We start from the raw sequence: 21,663 nt of genomic DNA, 5'->3' as shown, positions 1-21,663 counted from the left end.
AGAAAAAAAAAACAGTGAAAGGACAGAGCAGGAGGTAAAATGAAATTTATCTAAGGCACCAGCTTCTCTTTTCTGTCTTAGACTTTTTAGTAAGTAAAGGAATAACAAGTAGGAACAGAGAAAGAAAATTCAATATCAGAAGGAACAGTCTACAGTTACTATTACCCTGATGACCAGAGAATTAATCTAGTTGTAGCTTACAGGGTCCTCCAGAATGACTGGGAGCGTAAGCCCATGGATAACATCAATTTTCAGAATGTAGATCAATTATGATCTTAATAACTTTCTTCATGTCCATGAAGACCTTGGTCCACCTTTAGTACTTTGATTCCCTTAATACTCTACCTTCTCTTCATGGTATAAACTCTTCCTTTTTTCTGTCTCATGTAGCCTAAATGAATACTGAATAATTTTAAGAAATTAATTTTTAAGTTATTTTTCAGTTAATGTTGGTTTAGCATTTCCCTCCTGTTTTTTTTTTTTTTTAATTACATGTATGATCTCTAAGACTTCTATGACAGCCAGCTTCTAAGAAGATGCCCAAGGATCGATCCCTGATGTTTAAGATTCATATTCTTATGTAGTCCCCTCCCATACTGAATAGAATGGCTGACTTCTGTATTCAGTTGACTATTTCAGATATGATGGTGTGTGGTTCCTGAGGCTAGGTCATAAAAGGAATAGAAACTTAGAGAAGTCAACCCCATACTGTAAGGATAGACAAACACCAGTGGAAAGGCCCTCAAAATAAAGAAGAATTAAAGTCTACTATCAACAACTGGCACCAAATGAGTGAGTTATCTTAGAAACAGATCATCTAGCCTGTCAACCTTTCAGATGATTATAGCTCGAGTTTATATATGGACTGCAACCAACCTCATGAGATCCTGAGTTAAAACCATCTAGCTAATTCATTCCTGAATTCTTGACCCTGAGAAATTATATGAAAGGATAAAAGTTTATTGTTTTTAAACCACTAAGTGTTGAGGTACTGGTTAAGCAGCAACAACTAATTCACACTATTTCTTCTTATAGAAACAAAGAAATACAAACAGGTATGCCATTGGATCAAGCACCTTCATTAACAACATAATATTGTTGCTATATAAGGGATTTAGAATTCAAGCCAAGTAAATAATGGAACAAGTTTTTTTTTTTTTTTTAATAAATGAGGCATAATTTACATAGTTGAGATGCACACATCTGAAGTGTATATTCCAGTGAACTTTAAGTTTTGCAAGAAAATGCACCACATAAGTAATACCTTGATCAAGATGTAAAAAATTTCCATAATCCAGATAGTTTCCTTGTCAAGGCTATTTTGAATCAGTTCCTACATTGTCCCTTCTCCCAACCAGAGTTGAGTACTGTTTTTATATCTATCACCATAAGTTCTGATCATTCTAGAACTGGCTTCTTTTGCTCAGCATATTTTTAAGGCTCATCATGTTGTATGTAGCAATAGTTCATTCCTTTTTATTTTTGATTAAAATAACATGATTCATTCTTCCATTGATGGACACTTCAGTTCTTCCCAGTCAGGGGCTACTATGAATAATGTTTCTGGGAACATTGTTGTGCAGATATTTTAGTGAATATGTATTTCTCCTTTCTCTTGGTTAAATACCAAAGCAGGGCTAGGATTAGAGTGAGGTAAATGAGGTACCTTGGAGACAACAGTTAAGAAGGTCCTCTACCAAGGAGTGGAATTGCTGAATCATAAAACTTTTGTTTCTATAACAATTTGCCTTTTAAAATACAGCACTGAAATTTTACACTTAGATTTGTCATGAAATCTACCATTTAAATAAAGGGCATTGGTAGGTTATTATATTAGCATAAGAAAAAATAAATATACTTCCAAAGGCAGTAGATCAATATATTACTATCAAACTTAATACATATTAAATAAAATATAAAGTTAATAATTTCCCCTAGAATGATCCCTAGATCAACTAAAACTCCCTGTTTTATTGATAAGAAATATGATTAAAAGAATTGTCCAAGGCTGCCCAACTAGTTAGTGGCTTTTTCATCATACATAATGCATTGAACATCATTATACAAAGTTAACCCAGGCTCAGTTATATATTTCCTAGCTAAAGACATGGCTACAATTAGTTTTAATCTTTATACAAATTTAACCCAAGCAGATTTAAAATAAAGTGTTGTTTTGTTGTTTTTTTTTTTCATCAAGATGTGACTACAATTTGTTTTCAATTTTGATGTCAACTAGTTTTCACAGAGAATACTTTTTAACATCAGTGGCTATAAATTAAAGGATAATTTACACTGGCAAACAGAATAAGATGTTCTTAAAAACACAAAATCAAAGACTATGACATGTAAAAATCATAATTATAAAAACATATTCATTAAATAAGGCTAAGCTACTTCTAAATATATACAAAAGTCACTTTTAGTACCTATGGTCAGATTAGACTCTTCCAAAGAAGTAAGGCAATGGTATACTTGGTATGTGCATTCTTTCATTCTAGAGAACACTTAAAATCAAATCATTTAAAGGATCAAGGAAAGTATTTTATTCAATTTGCAAGATACACATTTTTTTCCTCCCTTGAAAAAAATTTGTTTCATCTAGGATATAGCAGTGATTTAAAAGTATTAATCAAGAATAAGAATATTTCTTCAAAAGAGGATGGATAATTACAATCCTACAAAGACTTACGGCAAACATTTTTCATTGGCTTAGTACAACTTTAAAGTAATATTTCCCATGATTTTAAGATAATTTCAGAAAAATGTGTGAAGAAATTCATTTAGTAGTATATTTGTAATAATATATATACCAAGAAATATACATTTCTTGCCAGAAATGTCTGAGACAGAAAGTAACTACTGAACCACTGAATTAATGTAATTTAACCTATATCATTAGATTCCACCCAAGCTATGATTATTCTCTCTCCATTCAACATGGTCTTTCCTTAACACAACTTACTATGTCCCTAGGAATACCAGTTAGAAGTTACCAAGTACTACTCATAGGAAAATACTCTTAATCTCACCTACAGAAATGCTTAGTACTGAAAACATTTCAAATTTTCATATATATCTTTTTTAGGAATTTTTTTGCTAAGCACTCTGGAGAATGCCTAGCTCATAAAAACTGGACACTGGACAATGTCAACATTGAATTTTTGTGAGGCCTGTGAATTAAATTTCCTAAAATAAAATTTACACCTGGATTTTATCATTAAACAAGTAACAAAAGAAATAAAAACTCTGCAGTTTCTAGTTAAAATGCCTTTTTTTTTTTTTTTTGCCAATTTCTGCTGTTCATTTAATTGTCCTGATATAACACGGTACCTCATGGGTTTCCTCTCTCGAAGCAAGTCTTCTAGACTCCGTTCACAGTGTTCAGCTACCACCACCAGTCTCTCTGAGTAAAACAAAGTAAATCCACTTTATATTTGATTTAAAAAATGTTTAATAACAAAATAATATAGCCCATTAAAAATATTAACTTACAGCGTTAACAGTATTTCAAGAGTTTTTCAAACTCTATATTAACCACATAGTTACCAAGTATATAAAAGAGAATAAATATGCAATAAAACATCACATTAAATAACAATTTCATGTCATCTTGTATTTTTGTCTAGAGTTTCTCCCGTGCGCATCAGGAAAAACAGATGGAAAGTTTTACTTTTGGAAGAAAGAAGTGACCCTTCTTCTGACACAGACTAGGAAAAGGAAAATCTTGGATGAAGATATAAAGAAATTTTGAAGCGAAAGGGAAATTGGGAGCTAGGGACAAATTGTCTTGGCAGTCTGGTTCAAACACAAGGTTTTGAAACTGAGTTTAGAAACTTGAGAAAAGCAGAAATGTTCTGAATCATGACTATGAAGAAAGAACAGAAAATTGATGTGGGATTATTTGTAACATCATGGGGCCTGCTAAGATTAAGTAATAATATAAAATTTTGGTGGGCACAATCAATATTATGATGTAATTTTTATTTTCCAACAGATGAAGAATACGATAGCACAGTTCTGAGGGTCAATCTATATATATATATTTTTCATCACTTATCCCTAATGACTAACACATTGTCTGACACATTTTTTTTTTTTTAAATGAATGAATGTAAGAGGAGTGAGAGAAAAGTACAACTGGTTTTACAAGTGGTTGGGAACTTCTAAAGTTATTTCAGGAGAGATCAAGGGTTTAAAAGAAATTGGGGTTCTGTGACTATCTATGCAAAATGGGTTAGATAAGGAAGAAAGTTAACACAAAATATAGATGGCAGACTAGGATGAAACAAAGAAGTAAGAGCACAAACAGATTGAGAATAGTGACCACTGCAAAGAGGTTTGATGAAAATGAAAAGTAGTTAAGGTAGAAAAAATGAAATAGCAGATGGGAAAGGAGAATTTCAGAACAGGAGATCTAGCATGAGGAACAACTCTCAGTAACAACCGGTTCAAAATATGGGCTTGCATGTGGGAGTAGAGATGAAGGACAATGGTATACAGGCAGTCATGCGAGGTATGAGGGCAGTATATCACAGGGGTTAAGTTTCAGAAGCTGAAGCTGTCGGAAGTGGTGGCATTATACAGAATGATCAGAAACAGAAAAACTACAAATGCTCTATATGAAAGCCATCACTGTCAGATGAAAGACTCCAAGTGATCTAAATAGGGACTTACAGAAAATTAAATTTAAAAGAACATTTAATGAGGGGGAGAAAAGGAAAAAGAGAATGAAAAAGAAAAACAGTTCAGTCAAAAAAGTAAGCAAAGTTGAACCTGAAGCAATTTAGTACAACTATGAAATTCTAAGAGGAAAAAACAAATAATACTATCAGAAAAACCAAATGGGAAGCTGCTGCATTCCTTTGCTTTCATCTGACAACATTTTGTCATTTTTCCTAATACCTACCCAGCTGTCTGTTCTCAGTCTCCTCTGTACAGTGGCACCTGTTCTACCCTAACTGAAATGCTTCCAGTTCCTCCACCTTTGATTCTGGATCTTCACACTGTGTTTTCTCATTTACTCCCAGGGCTAAAAAATTGGCAAGTTTTATTTCAAGTCCAGAACTCCTTTCTGCATTGCAGACTTTTATAGATAATTTCTCACTTTAACACAAAAGTCACCTCAAACTTGACAGAACTCAAATTGAGCTTATCCTTTGCTTCCTAAGTCTCTTCCCTTGAGTGCTATCAGAAAACTAGTAACACCATCCTGCCTGCTGCTTCGGCTAGAAACTTAGGAGTAATCTCCCTTTCTCAAATCCAAACAAAAAGCCCTGCTATTTCTATCTCCCAAATATTTCCAGGGTCCATGGTTTGCTCCATCCACCACAATGTGGGTCTAAGCCAGTATCCTCTCATTCGATCATTGCAATAATCTCTTAATTGATCTCACGTTAATTCTTCTTACCCTCCATCATATTTTCATACTAAAGTCTAAGTGATAAAATAATAATAAATCTGAATACATAACTCCCTCTCTACCTTCATCTTTTGTTACTTTGGCTCATCAACTTCCAGTCGTGCTGGCCTTCTCGCTCCCATCTTGAAGTACTAGCCTGAAATGATCTTCCCCATTTCTTCTCCCAGCTAACTCCTATCAAGAAACATAGTGGTTAAGAGCACAAACTCATCTGTTTAAGCTCAAATCCCAGGCTTACTACTCATTGGCTCTGTGACCTTGGAGGAATTTGCTACTCTCTCTCTGTGCCACAGTTACGTCTTCTATAAAATGAGGAAAAAAAAAAGCACCTACCTCATAGAGTTCTTAGGTTGAAATAAGTTAATACATAATAAGGGTCAAGAATAGTGCCTGGCACATAGCAATCACTATCTAAATGCTAGCTATTATTATTATTATTATTATTATTATTATTTGTTGCTTAGTTAAATGTGACTTCCTTAAGGAACACTTTTCTGGTGCCCCCAGATCAATTTGCTCCTCCTATAATATAATCAATTCTACACTGTACTTTAGTAGCACTTATTTCAACTCTAAGAATCTGTATACATTTTCATTGATTGTCTTTGTCCTCCACTAGATAATATGCTTCATGATGGCAGGAATGTTGGTCTTGTTCAAAATGTATCATCAGTGTCTAAAACTGGTACCTCAAGGGGTGCCTGGGTGGCTCGGTTGGTTAAGCATCTGACTTCGGCTTAGGTCATGATCTCACTGCTCGTGAGTTTGAGCTCCATGTTGAGCTCTGTGTCAGGCTGTGTGCTGACAGCCTGGAGGATGGAGCCTGTTTCAGATTTGGTGTCTCCCTCTCTCTCTGCCCCTCCCTGCTCACACTCTGTCTTTCTCTCCTTCAAAAATAAATAAACATAAAAAAAAATAAAAAACGTGCATGGCACCTCAAACATGCAAGTATCTAATACAAAACTATTTGTTAAATAAATTAACTTCAGCAAAGGCATGATGTAGCCATCAGAAATGAGTAAGAGTCTTATATGATAGTCATTATCTAAATAGAGATCTGTCCTGTGTAGAAAATTATATGCCTTTGTTGTAAACTAGGCATAATAATGTCTCAATAGTGCTGATTTCAAATATAAGACAAAAACAACAGAATTTATTAAAACATGTATGTTCCGTTAATTTATAATTTTAAGTTGGCTATCCATAAGTCTCCATACCATGAGATATTTCCAAAGTGTTGGCACTAGATTAAAATTTGTCTGGCTTAAAATAATTTAGAAAAAAAAATTGCTGGGCTTCTTCTGGAAACTCCTTCAAAATATCATAAACCAGAGTTGCCAAAGCTTCAGGATTCTATGGAACTTTAAACCATTACTTTAATACAGCAAAGACATAATCCTTGGCAGAATATCAAAGTTTCTCCCAGAGGTAATGGAATATACACCAAAACAATGTTTCCAATATGAACCAGTTTTTTCAAGAAATCATTAGAGAGTCTTCATCCTGAAACTCTGGACCACTGTTTGAAAATAACTTCTGTTTGTTATAAAAACAATATAGTTTCACAGAATAAAATATGACAAAAATATCTGGGAATAGTAATGTGCCAAATATAAGTCAGCAATGTAGTGGCATTATTTATAAAAAACAAATGTGACACTAAGATGAACTTTAAAGAGCGAAACATACAAGAACTGTGAAATAATCTTTCTTCTAACAAATATTTGATGAATGCCAAGTATCACTGCAGTGTAACTACAACCTGAACTGTATGTTTCCAGTCAATGCTAAGAAACTGAAAAGAGTACAATATTCAGCAAGAAAGATAATGAAGGAGTTGAATCAGAAGAGACTAAAAGAAATATCTAAATAAATATTTTTTACTTAAGAGGAAAAAAGGTAAATTGTGAGTATGTTAGTATGAAAGGTTATCAGAATATAGTTACTATATCATTCTTTTGTGATTCACAGTAAAAACTGAGACTAGCTCATCACTTTTTAAATATAATATCTAAATAAATATTTATGTGACAAAACTGATGAATAAAATTCTGTGTTTACAACCCAGTATTGTTACAAGGTCACTGTGATGATCAGTTTTATGAGTCAACACGACTAGGCTATAGTTTTCAGTTATCCAAACATTAATCTAGGTGTTACTGTAAAAGTATATGGTTATAAATGATCAAGATCTATAATCACTCCACTTTAAGTACGGAAGATTATCCCGGATAATAAGGGTGATTCTAATTCAATCAGTTGTAAAGGCCTTAAGAGCAGGATTGAGGCTTTTCTGAAAACAAATTCTGCTCATGGACTGCAGCTTCAGCTCTTGTCCAAGAGCTCAGCTTGTCCTTCTTGATAGCCTGCCCTATGATTGGATTTCAAACTACTCAATCCTCACAGTCACATAAACCAGTTCCTAGCAATTAATCTCTTAAAATGAATATTCTGCGGGTTCTAATTCTCTCATGGAACTCTGAACAGGTAGAGACACTTAGGTTGAAATGTATATTCAGCTAAAAATATGGAACAAATTATCTTAGAGGTCCTTAACAATTCTATTATTCTCTACCTGAATTTCAACTCTTAGTTAAAATAATTTTGTTTTTTATTTCATTAGCAATCACCAAAAGATTTCTGGGCAAATTAATACCAAATAAAATGATTACCATTACCATTTATAATCCTCACTCTGTTTCTAAACCCTGTTGAAATTTCAAGTTCAAAAGAAAAAGATTAAATTTGTTAAATTTTTTCATGGTTTTTGGTTTTTTGTCTTTTAAAGATACTTTGCTCAACTTTTCTATTAATAAATCAAGTTCTCAAATTCTAATAAAATGTCCACGATTTTTGAGATTCAATACTTCATCTTGAGTTAGGAAGAAACTAACATCATCTCGAATCAGTTTTGAATGATCTATACAAAACAGTGAAAGCCTGACTTGTGAGCTAACCCACCATGTGAAAATGTAATGTTACAAACACAGACCACATGTCACACGTAACTCCAAGTATGAATGGGAAGGTGGGAGGATTAACCATAAAAAGATGTGAGATAGCTGCAAAGCAAGAACAAAATAAAAGGGGGAAAGAGAACCAAAATCAAAATTCTTTGAGGAGACAGTTAAGTGGGAGTCCAAACCAAAATCATGTGGTGTTACATCGAGAAGTATGTGTTGTACACCAAGGAGATTGCTGAATGGAACCTTTTCAAATTTTTCAAACTAAATGTAACTGAAATCATAGGAATGCTTTGGAACAAACAGACCTTTATACAATACTTACTTTAATTTAGTTATTTGCTCTTTATGCATACAATTTTTCAGGACAATGGACATTGCCAATATAAACAAGATAATGAAATTCCCTAACTTTTTGACAATCACTGATATTTTCGTTCCAGGCAGTCAAACTTAAAACATACGACTACTTTACATATCCAAGACCTATGTTACCCTAGAAAAGGCGCTGCTGAGATAGGAGCAGGGCAAGCAGGGTAAGCATAGTAACCAGAAATATGGTGGATGGGCCTAAGGGAACTGCCCAGATTGTTGAGCTAGCTTCAGTAGTGACAAAGTCGAACAGTGCTAAAGAGATCAGTTTCTATTTGACACTGATAACCAAAAATAAAGGTCTTGTGCAAAGTAAGCAATAGTGTTCCCCAGAGGGGTTATATCATAAGGTTTTCCCAAGTTCAGTGTTTACAGGGGCTCATTTAGGTAAAGGGAAGAAAACAAAGAGTGTAAGAAATATCTAAGATTATTGAGTCAATTATCCTGAGTAAAGAAAGTCTAGGGAGAACTGGATAGAAGCAAGACTCCAATCATACGAAGTGATGCTCCAAACAGGCTTCTGGACATAGTGGAAAGAAGTAAAAGGCACTTTAGGATACAAGAATGAAGAAGTCCTAAGAACTAGATAGCAAGAGTTTGGGAAGACAAGCATACTTCAAAATTGCAGATGAAAAACAGCAACATTAATTATGGTCACCAGTCATGAATGATAATGAGAATCTACTATATTGCCAAGCTTTGCTTGGAGTAGTTTTGAAACTGGATCAATGTTAACAATTGGAAATTCTTTAGAATTTTTAATTAGATTGGTAGTGGTGGGAAGAAGTGTTTGAGGCACTGAGGGATTGATAATATCTATCAGCTCTTTGGTGATATAAAAAGCCCCAAATAATTCCTATAATTTTTAAACATTTGGTTAATGCCATCGAAGCCATTCATCAAATAAAAACTTTAGCAAAAAAAAAAAAAAATTTTTTTAAATAATAACAAACTTGACAAAAGTTCCTTTCTAGACTTTTGGCAAATGGCTAGCGCTATCTATAAGGTGTACTATAGGTATAGTTATCACTCCTCTTCATGATTATATTTAAGCCAATTACCAAAAGCACCCCTCCTTTCAGAATGAACTAGAGAATCAGATTCAGTTCCTCCTTATTGCATCAGCCAGAAGGTTTTGTGCAAAACTCTATACAGTGGCTCTGAATGTGCGTGTCTAGATTGGCAAATAATGTGATAGGGCACACCTATCATAGGTCAAATCAACTTTGGAGGCTGCTGCCTACATTAGAACTTCTCCAGATTGTCTTTAAATAAACAAGAAAAATTCTCTCCATGTAGTCAATACTTTGCATAAGTGCTTTTAAATCCTTTCCTTCCATTATGATTCCTTTTTGAGATCAGATTAAAACTATGGACTCATTAACCAGAAAATGCTTGTACATACGCATACACACACACAAATTGAGTGTTAAATTTAATTTAGTTAGATGTTCACTCACAGAAAAATTGGGACAAGAATTTACAGAGGTTTCTCCTTACAGATTAACACAAAAAAAGAACAATAAAGCAAATTTAGCTAGGTATATCGAGAACACTGGCCATTACAACATAACATAGGATATCTCATATCCCCATACCAAAGAAGATTCTATACTAGTGTCTTCATATATCACCTGAACATACAATATATTGCATGAATATTATAAAGTTCGCAATTGATTATTTTTCCAGATTTAAGTAAAAATTTAGAAATTATTTTGTTTGAAGCGGTTAAATTTTCATCTTTGCCTTGACCTACAAGAAGTCTACCAAAAAATTTATAGTTAATGTGAAGAAACTATGTATTAATATTACTAATTTAATATCTTACTCTTTGTTTCCCTTCTCCCCATCTTGATTATATATTTTCTTTCATGAGCAAACTGTACATATGATATGTATGTGTATATATATGTATATATCATATACATGTACGCATACAGTATATATGTATGTATATGTATATACATACATACAATATATACTATGTATATACATATATACATGTATATACATGTAATATATAACATATAACATAAAATATAGTATATAAAACATACAATATAATACATATATACACATGTAATATAATATATATATATAATACTATATGTATACATACATAATGCTGTATGTCAATTTTCTGGGAAAAAGATTATAATAAATTAAGAAATGTAAATTCCTTTAAAAATAAGAATGATTAATGAAGAACACTGATATTGGGGTGCTGGGATGGCTCAGTTGGTTAAGTGTCTGACTTGGGCTCAGGTCATGATCTCATGGTTTGTGAATTCAAACCCTGCATCGGGCTCTGGACTAACAGTGCGGAGCCTGCTTAGGATTATCTGTCTCTCCCCCTCTCTCTCTACCTCTCCTCCACTTGCATTCTCTCTAAATAAATAAATAAACTTAAAAAAATGATATTAAGATTTGCTTTCTTAGGAATATGACAACAATAAAAGGCCAGAGCATCTCTTGAAAATCTGTTAATCCTTTTAGGCCAGTGGTACCATTAGAACAAATGAAAGTAAATAAAAGTTCAAACACAAAAGCTACTCCTCTGCGTTCCAAAGTCCCCTATCCCACCTAAACTCTACATATAGGAGTTTGATAAATATCTACATTCTTCAATGTAGAATTCAACATTCTTTCCTTTGTACTCCCATGGGATGGCACATTGTACATCATCTGTTATAACAACTATTACTATATTATAATCAAGTTTGTATTTTTCTCCTCTACTACTTCTAGACCTTGAGAACTGGGATCCTATGTTAGTGCTCTTCATATATCTGGCACCTAGCATAAGGAGGGCCATAGTATTAGAAGAGACCATTAAAAATATTATAACACCAATAGACTGATGTTATGTATGCCAAAGCACAAGGTAAGAAATGTCAGAGTAGAAAGAAAGACTGGTTCCAAAATATATCTTCAATTCATCAGCATCTTAATAACTCTGCTTCAATTCTAGCTATCGGCTCTTCCCTCCAAATTTGCTTCCTGTGGAGAGAAATCCTTATAGCATTAATACAGACCCACCTACATTCTCTCTTGAAAGGTTAGGCCAAAGCTGGTAAATATTTACTAATATTTGCTGAATAGATCATTCAAAGGCAAGGCCAGCTTGCATAATAAAGAAAGTCCCAACAGAACAATGTTTAACATGTCTGTGCATATGTGTGTATGTGTATATATTCAAGTATATACTTGAATATAAAAAAATCACAAATTTTCATCATCGGCAAGACAATTAACTCCCTATTACCACTTTCCTTCCCATATCTCTTTTTTTTTTTCAAAAATTTTTAATGTTTATTTTATTTTTGAGAGAGAAAGAGAGACAGAGCATGAGCAGGGGAAGGGCAGAGAGAGAGAGGGAGACACAGAATTTGAAGCAGGCTCCAGGCTCTGAACTATCAACACAGAGCTGGATGTGGGGCTCAAACTCACAAACCATGAGATCATGACCTGAACCGAAGTCAGACACTTAACAGACTGAGCCACCCAGGTGCCCCGCATGTCTATCAGGCCACTAGACATATCTAAATATTCAAGACACTAGGTATGTAATAGAGCTCCAAAGTATTTAACGTATTGAATAGCTTTGATTGTAGAAGTGCCAATATTTGCATTAATGTACACTTATTTCAACTTTAAAAATCTTTTGAAATATGATAAAATGTATTAGTATTCTACCTCTCTTTACTTACTAATTGTATGACCTTAGATTAGTTACTTAATTGCTCTGTATCTCAATATCCTTATCTGTACAATGAGAATAGTTAATAGTTCCTATCTCATGGTAATATTATGAGGATTAAATCAAAATATGTAAGGCACTTAGAATACTGCCTAATACACAATGCTCAAAAATATTAACTATTAATATTACTTATTATAAAAACATTTTCTAATCAAAGTCTATAAAATGTAAATGTTTTCAAAGTAAATACTTTTTAAAAGCCATACCCAGACTACTTGGAAATATTATTTAGCCTATTTGTCACAAAACAAGGAAAATGTTGTTTGCATTTTTTGAGGGTCATTAATATTAGGTTGAAACACATGAAAATGCCATTTTTATAGGAAAATAATTTAAATATCAGCAAATGTATAGGGTTAACTTTTACAAAGTGTTTTGTTAGAAAAATTAAATACATTTCACTGAAATGCACTTAAAATAATTATAAGAAATAAAACATCTGCATGCAATTAAGTTTCCAAAAATAGTTTTTAAATAGCTAAAATATTACCATCATAAATATCTAGAATTGAATAGATTAATATTTGTGTCCTCCCTCCCCTAGGATTAAGACCTAATAATCCCCAGTGCAATGGTGTTTGGGGGTGGGACCTTTGTAAGATAATTAGGTACTGAGAGTTCTGTCCTCATGAATGGGATTAGTGCTTTTATAAAAGAGACCTTAGAGAACTTCCTGGATTTTTCCACTATGTAAAAAATGCTGTCATGAGGAAGTGGGCCTCACTAAACATGGAATCTGCTGGTTCCTTGATCTTGGACGTACCCAGCCTCTAAACTAGGAGAAATAAATATTTGTTATTCATTCAGTTTTTGATGTTTTGTTATAGCAGTCCAAATGGACTAAGATATGGGATGCAAAATAATCTGACTCTGAATCTGATACCAGAATCTGACTGAAAAGGCAATAAACATCTTCCTAGTGAAACACTAACTTTTTAACCAAGAGGGTTCAACTTTTCTACTTTGGTTTTCTACATGGAATTTTATATGAAAAGACTAAACTCCAGCAGCAAGGGAAAAAAAAAAATCCTTAACCTACAAGGGAAGACAGATCAGGTTTGCAGCAGAACTATCCACAGAAACTTGGCAGACCAGAAATGAGTGGCAGGATACATTCAATGTGCTGAATCAGAAAAAATATGCAGCCAAGAATTCTTTATCCAGCAAGGCTGTCATTCAAAATAGGAGAGATAAACAGTTTCCCAGACAAAAATTAAATAAGTTTGTGACCACTAAACCAGCCCTGCAAGAAATTTTAAAGGGGACTCTATGAGGGGGAAAAAGATGAAAATTAAAAAAAAAATTAAAAACAAATAAATAAATACCAAAAGCAACAAAGATTAGAAAGGACAAGAGAAGGCCACCAGAAACTCCAACTCTACAAGCAACATAATGGCAATAAATTCTTACCTTTTAGTACTCACTCTAAATGTCAATGGACTCAATGCTCCAGTCAAAAGACATAGGGTAACAGAATGGATGAGAAAACAAGATCCATCTATATGCTATTTACAAGAGACCCACTTTAGACCTAAAGACACCTTCAGTCTGAAAGGGGATGTAGAACCATCTATCATGCGAATGGTCAACAAAAGAAAGCCAGAGTAGCCATGCTTATATAAGACAATCTAGTCTTTAAGATATTAAAGACTGTATCAAGAGATGCAGAAGGGCATTATATCATAATCAAGGGGTCTACAGACTAAGAGGACCTAACAATTATAAACATTTATGTGCCAAATGTGGCAGCACCCAAATATATAAATCAATTAATCACAAACATAAAGAAACTAATTGATAGTAACACCATAATAGTAGGAGACTTCAACACCCCACTCACAACAATGGACAAATCACCTAATCAAACAATCAACAAGGAAACAATGGCTTTAAATGACACACTGGACCAGATGGACTTAACAGATATATTCAGAACATTTCATCATAAAGCAGCAGAATATACTTTCTTCTCCAGCGCACATGGAATGTTCTCCAGAATAGACCATATACTGGGACACAAATCAGCCCTAAGTACATACAAAATGATTGAGATCATACCGTACATATTTTCAGACAACAACGCTTTGAAACTCGAAATCAACCACAAGAAAAAATTTGGAAAGTTAACAAATACTTGGACACTGAAGAACATCCTACTAAAGAATGAATAGGCTAACCAAGCAGTTAAAGACGAAATTAAAAAGTATATGGAAGTCAATGAAAATGATAACACCACAACCCAAAACCTCTGGGATGCAGCAAAGGTGGTCCTAAGAGGAAAGTATATAGCAATCCAGGCCTTCCTAAAGAAGGAAGAAAGATCTCAGATACACAACCTAACCTTACACCTTAAAGAGTTGGAAAAAGAACAGCAATTAAAACCCAAAACTAGCAGAAGACAGGAAATAATGAAGATTAGAGCAGAAATTAATGCTATCGAAACCAAAAAAACAGTAGAACAGATCAATGAAACCAGAATCTGGTTCTTTGAAAGAATTAACAAAATTGATAAACCACTAGCCAGTTTGATCAAAAAGAAAAAGGAAAGCACCCAAATAAATAAAATCAAGAATGAAAGAGGAGAGATCATAACCAACACAGCAGAAATAAAAACAATAATAAGAGAATATTGGGGCGCGTGGGTGGCTCAGTCAGTTGAGCGTTCGACTTCGGCTCAGGTCATGATCTCACAGCTTATGAGTTCGAGCCCTGCATCAGGCTCTGTGCTGACAGCTTGGAGCCTGCAGCCTGCTTCAGATTCTGTGCCTCCCTCTCTCTCTGCCCCAAGCCACTCGCATTCTGTCTCTGTCTCTCTCAAAAATAAATAAACATAAAAAAAAAGTTTAAATAAAGAGAGTATTATGAACAATTACACACCAATAAAATGGGAAATCTGGAAGAAATGGACAAATTCCTACAAACATATACACTACCAAAACTGAAACAGGAAAAATAGAAAATTTGAACAGACACATAACCAGTAAAGAAACTGAATTAGTAATCAAAATCTCCCAGAAAACAAGAGTCCAGGGTCACATGGCTTTCCAGGGGAATTCTACATTTAAGGAAGAGTTAACATCTATTCTCTTGAAGCTATTCCAAAAAATAGAAACAGAAGGAAAACTTCCACACTCATTCTATGAAGCCAGCATTACCTTGATTCTAAAACCAGACAGAGACCCCACTAAAAAGGAGAACTATAGACCAATTTCCCTGATGAACATGGATGCAAAAATCCTCAACAAGATACTATCCAACCAGATCCAACAATACATTAAAAAAATTATTCACCACGACCAAGTGGGATTTATACTGGGGAGGCAGGGCTGGTTCAATATTTGCACAACAATTAACGTCATTCATCACATCAATAAAAGAAACAACAAGAACCATCTGATCCTCTCAATAGATGCAGAGAAAGCATTTGACAAAATACAGCATCCTTTCTTAATAAAAACTCTCAAGAAAGTAGGGATAGAAGGAGCATACCTCGAGATCATAAAAGCCATATATGAACGATCCAATGCTAATATCATCCTCAATGGGGAAAAACTGAGAGCTTTCCCCCTAAGGTCAGGAACAAGACAGGAATGTCTACTCTCACCACTGTTATTCAACATAGTATTGGAAGTCTTAGCCTCAGCAATCAGACAACACAAATAAATGGCATTCAAATCATCCAGAAGGAGGTCAAACTTTCACTCTTTGTAGATGACATGATACTCTATATGGAAAACCCTAAAGATTCCACCAAAAAACTGCTAGAACTGATTCATGAATTCAGCAAAGTTGCAGGATATAAAATCAATGCACAGAAATCGGTTGCATTCCTATACACCAACAATGAAGCAACAGAAAGAGAAATCAAGGAATCGATCCCATTTATAGTTGCACCAAAAAGCACAAAGTATCTAGGAACAAATCTAACCAAAGAGGTGAAAAATCTATACACTGAAAACTACAGAAAGCTTATGAAAGAAATTGAAGAAGACACAAAAATGGAAAAAGATTCCATACTCCTGGATAGGAAGAACAAATATTGTTAAAATGCCGATACTACCCAAAACAATCTACATATTCAATGCAATCCCTATCAAAATAACGCCAGCATTCTTCACAGAGCTAGAACAAATGATCCTAACATTTGTATGGAACCAGAAAAGACCCCAAATAGCCAAAGCAATCTTGAAAAAGAAAACCAAAGCTGGAGGCATCACAATCCCAGACTTCAAGCTATACTACAAAGCTGTAATCATCAAGACAGTATGGTACTGGCACAAGAACAGACCAATGGAACAGAATAGAGAAGCTAGAAATGGACCCACAAATGTATGGCCAACTAATCTTTGACAAAGCAGGAAAGAATATCCAATGGAATAAAGACAGTCTCTTCAGCAAGTGGTGCTGGGAAAACTGGACAGAGACATGCAGAAGAATGAACCTGGACCACTTTCTTACACCATACACAAAAATAAACTCAAAATGGATGAAAGAACTAAGTGTAAGCCAGGAAGCCATCAAAATCCTCGAGGAGAAAGCAGGCAAAAACTTCTTTGATCTTGGCTGCAGCAACTTCTTACTCAACACATCTCCTGAGGCAAGGGAAATAAAAGCAAAATGAACTACTGGGACCTCATCAAAAAACAAAACAAAACAAAAAAAACACAAAAAACGTTCTGCGCAGCAAAGGAAACAATCAGCAAAACTAAAAGGCAACCGACAGAATGGGAGAAGATATTTGCAAATGATATATGAGATAAAGGGTTAGTATCCAAAATCTATAAAGAACTTATCAAACTCAACACCCAAAAAACAAATAATCCAGTGAAGAAATGGGCAAAAGACATGAACAGACACTTCTCCAAGGAAGACATCCAGATAGCCAAACAACACATGAAAAAATGCTCAACATCACTCATCATCAGGGAAATACAAATCAAAACCACAATGAGATACCACCTTACCCCTGTCAGAATGGCTAACATTAACAACTCAGGCAACAACAGATTCTGGCAAGGATGCTGAGAAAGAGGATCTCTTTTTCATTGTTGGTCGGAACACAGCCACTCTGGAAAACAGTATGGAGTTTCCTCAAAAAACTAAAAATAGAACTACCTTACAACCCAGCAATTGCACTACTAGGCATTTATCCACAGGATACAGGTGTGCTGTTTTGAAGGGATACATGTACCCCCCATGTTTATAGCAGCACTGTCAACAATAGCCAAATTATGGAAAAAGCCCAAATGTCCATCGATGGATGAATGGATAAAGAACATGTGGTATATATATGTATACACACACACACACACACACACACACACACAATGGAGGATTACTTGGCAATCAAAAAGAATGAAATCTTGCCATTTGCAACTACGTGGATGGAACTGGAGAGTATTATGCTAAGTGAAATTAGTCAGTCAAAGACAAATATCCTATGACTTCACTCATATGAGGACTTTAAGAGACAAAACAGATGAACATAAGGGAAGGGAAACAAAAATAATATAAAACAGGGAGGGGGACAAAGCATAATAGACTCATAAATAAGAACAAACTGAGGGTTGCTGGAGGGGGTGTGGGGCGGGGATGGGCTAAATGGGTAAAAGACATTAAGGAATCTACTCCTGAAATCATTGTTGCACTATATGCTAACTAACTTGGATGTAAATTAAAAAAATAGAATTGAAAAAAAAAACAAAAGAAAGGGAACAATGATGAGGGGTCAGGTGGCAATAATAATAGGGGGTGTCTGCCCGGTGAACCTATGGGCCTCATCAGGGATCTGTCCACTGGCGGAATGACAGTCTTCCCGGCCTTAAGGAAGAAGAGAGGCTTCAGCATGGACAGGGAAGCATTTGGACATCATGGACTATACAATAATTTCTTTGAATCTTGACTATGTTGGGGGATGAGGACACGTTCTCTGAGGCTGGCCCTCCTCCAAACTACCAGCTCCTGTTTATGTTCCCCCACCACAACATGGCTCAGAAGAGACTCAGAAATATTTGGTGTGCTATGAGGAACCTCTGTTTCTGGAATGAGGCTCTTTTATTTAGTTGCCCAATGCTGAGAACATTTTTCCTTTGATAAAAGCAGCAACGAGGAAAAGTCAGCTTATTCATTAATCGCTCTCTTACCTATTAAGTGTCTCAGCTTATGCAATACCTTCTCATGCCCTACACAGCAACCACATAAGAAGGCAATAAACACTTCTTCTGAACTCATAAAAAAAAAGAGAAAGAAAGAAAAGAATAAATTCCAAAAGAAAAAAATAGTGACTGTTTTCATTTGAAGACAGCCCAAATAACTACTTTCAATCATAAAATACATTTAAATAGACACTTCTCAAATTTCTGGTATGAGAGCTTTCATTTCCTTTTTACAGAATTGAAGAAATATGCTTAAGATAGGTGGTTTCTCTGAAAGAGAAAATTAAAAATCCTGATTCTCAGATCTGAAAAATACGAATCTCTCAAATGTAGTCATTCATTAATTTACTCACTCAGCACTTACTGAATGCCTTCTATGTACCAGGTGCAGTACTGTCTCTCTGAGGTTGGGGCAAAAGTCATTTAGTCCTTATCTTCAAGAACTGAGAATCCTCAAAAGAGACAAATTAAATAGAAAATGATAATAAAATCTGATAAAAGATATAAAAGAAATTAGGAAAGGGATTAAGCTCAGATTGCAGAGAATAATATAACCCAGGAAAGAAAATAGCAGAGTATAAAAACAGGGACCTGTGAGGGGCCAGGGCAATCAGGAAAACTCAAAAGACTCAGTTTGGCTGGACTGAAGGTGAGGGCATGCACATACCCACATATACTGACTATTGTATGCGCTCACTATATACTTGTAACCTAATCAAGGTAACAGAGTACGGAATACAAAAATAGAAGAAAAGAACAACTTACCATGCTTTCCCCTAGAAATATCCACATACTGGCAAAGTCTGGGATGAGTGATGGTCTTAAGGATTTGAAATCGCCCCAAAATTTTGATGGAATTTGGTGTAAGAGGAAGCCCATTACTTCCACAAACATCATGTGGCAGAGCTGAGGCAAAGAAGGTAAAGGCACCCATTTCAGCATCCTTCAGGGGAAACATTTCAGAAGCCTAGATCTTCTAAGATAATCTGGAAAAGGAGAGAATTTTATGACAGATCAACCAAAAATTAAGCCAGTGTTTTCTCACCTTAAATATGATCAATAATATATAACTTGGAGGAAAATGCCAATCAGAACACTTCACAGTAAAAAGAATCAAAGTAAAAAAATTCCAAGATAATATCTACGAGGAAAAACCACCCAATCATAAATTTAGATTGTAGCTCTAAATCATAATCAAAGATTTTCAATGGCATAAAAAGGCAAAAAATAGAACATTCCCTCCTCATGATGTCTGACAGTGTTAAGAGGAAGTCTGTTATTGCATATTCACATTAATAAGGATCTTCTGTTTACCTAAAGCTTGAACAACCCATAGACCATCAAGAATTTTTCCTTCTTGCAAAGTAAAGTCAGAAAAGATGAAATAGGTATTCCAACCATTACCTTTAAATTATCAAGGCCTCTATTAATAGTAAAAATTAAACTAGATAACAGAAGCCTCTACGTTACTTAACTAATAAGTTTTGGTTTTGTGCTTGGTAATTTCCATGTGATCTGTTTTAATTTATTCCCTCAACAATCTTCACAGATGTTATTGCCTCCAGTTTAAAGATAGATGTTTCGTGTATATATCTAGGGCAATCCTATTGGCATGGTCTCCAAAACAAATAGTGCCCCAGAGTTATGTAACAAAGCAACCTGGAAATTAAGAAACCTGCTCAAAATCAATCTGAATCACATTAGGGCAATCACAATGAAAAAGGTCACTGAACAAAAAGATCTTTCACCCAGGTGTCTCACTACAAAGACATTCCATTGGTCCAGCACTGCATTCTTCCTTTCTCAGCTTCCACAATCAAAATGTTGGAATTCTAAATCAAAGTAATAGACCACTTTTTATGTCTGTGCAGAAACCTCATTAAAAACATTAAAAGGAAATACTTTTAAATGTATAAATTCATAATAAGGAAGAAAACAGAAAAGGGCCATGACCTAATGAAAGATTCCAAAAACCCCCAGTAAAGCATTTGGCATATGAAGTATTGTTTTAAGAAGAAAAAGAAAGAAACTATAAAGTATATTGCAGTCAAGACCTCTGTTGGGCCTCTTCAGATTCAGAAACTTGAGATCACAAAAGCAGAAACAATGGGGAACAGAAGTCAGAAGAGGATTTGAAATGAGAATGATAACTTAAAGGGCTGAAGAATAAAAGAATTAACTTTGTCACTGGCCCCCCATTACTAGTTAGTTATTTATTCTCAAAGGAAAAGAGGTAAGTTTCTTTCCTAGAAATAAACCAACTTTGTGAGAATTATAATAAATAGCTAGTATGGGCATGGTGACAAAGGCAAACTGCTCTTAATTCTGGAATTTGTAGGGCCCCAGTTAAGATATAACTATCTACCCAGCCATCCTAAAACACAGAATAGCAGTCAACAAGCCTGTCCATATACACAAAGCTCTCAGACAGACTTCCTTAACTCTAAAATAATGAACTGTCCAGGAATCATCAGATAGTTGAAGAAAGACCACATCATAATGGGCAAAAAATAAAATAAACAAACAAAAAAACCTGCCCTGGAGGTGACTAAATAAGTTATGGAAAAGAAAACAATGAAAACCAAAACAAGTTGAAATATATTTAGAAAGATTTGACATGATATTACATAAAAAGAGGTGTAGCAAAACATATTTCACAAAAGAGTAAAAAGGAGTTGCTGGTACATATATGAGAAAATGAACATCCTCATTAATATTCAAGAAACTGATCATTAAAACTATAGGAGAATTTATACCCGCCAGAGAGTAATAGTTAAATCTGATTAATTAAATTTGATAATACAAAATGTTATGATATGAAGAGAATATAAACTAAAACAATCACTCTGGAAAACAGTTTGACACTATTTTGCTATTCAATTCCGGCAGAAAATCCTACACACATAAATAAGGGATACATGCAAGAAAAATCAGCATGGTGTTGTTCCTATTAATCCCCAAACTGGAAACTTAAATATCCAAAGACAG

At 34.5% G+C, this 21,663-nt stretch overlaps 1 protein-coding gene across 7 annotated transcripts in view; it reads right to left on the bottom strand.

Annotated features, from left to right (window-relative positions):
- The window catches only part of TBCK (TBC1 domain containing kinase), a 223,944-nt gene that overhangs the window by 198,157 nt on the left and 4,124 nt on the right, over window positions 1–21,663 (bottom strand). For 4 of the 7 annotated variants that reach the window (XR_005790785.1, XM_040476777.1, XM_040476767.1 and 1 more), the window contains exons 2-4: window positions 19,441–19,661; window positions 18,664–18,741; window positions 3,331–3,403 (exon numbers count right to left, since the gene is read on the bottom strand). Coding sequence is in view for 5 of the 7 variants with exons in the window: in XM_040476777.1 (XP_040332711.1) it covers window positions 3,331–3,403; window positions 18,664–18,741; window positions 19,441–19,633 (344 nt within the window). In the remaining 2 variants the exon portion in view is untranslated. Of the gene's footprint in view, window positions 1–3,330; window positions 3,404–18,663; window positions 18,742–19,440; window positions 19,662–21,663 lie in introns of those variants that run through there. The other 3 variants (XM_040476786.1, XM_040476795.1, XM_040476822.1) reach the window with 2 other exon arrangements.

The sequence above is a fragment of the Herpailurus yagouaroundi genome, unplaced genomic scaffold, assembly GCF_014898765.1.
Source record: "Herpailurus yagouaroundi ecotype Mexico unplaced genomic scaffold, PumYag 28, whole genome shotgun sequence".
NCBI lineage: Eukaryota > Metazoa > Chordata > Mammalia > Carnivora > Felidae > Herpailurus > Herpailurus yagouaroundi.
This window is presented reverse-complemented; position numbering and strand designations above follow the sequence as displayed.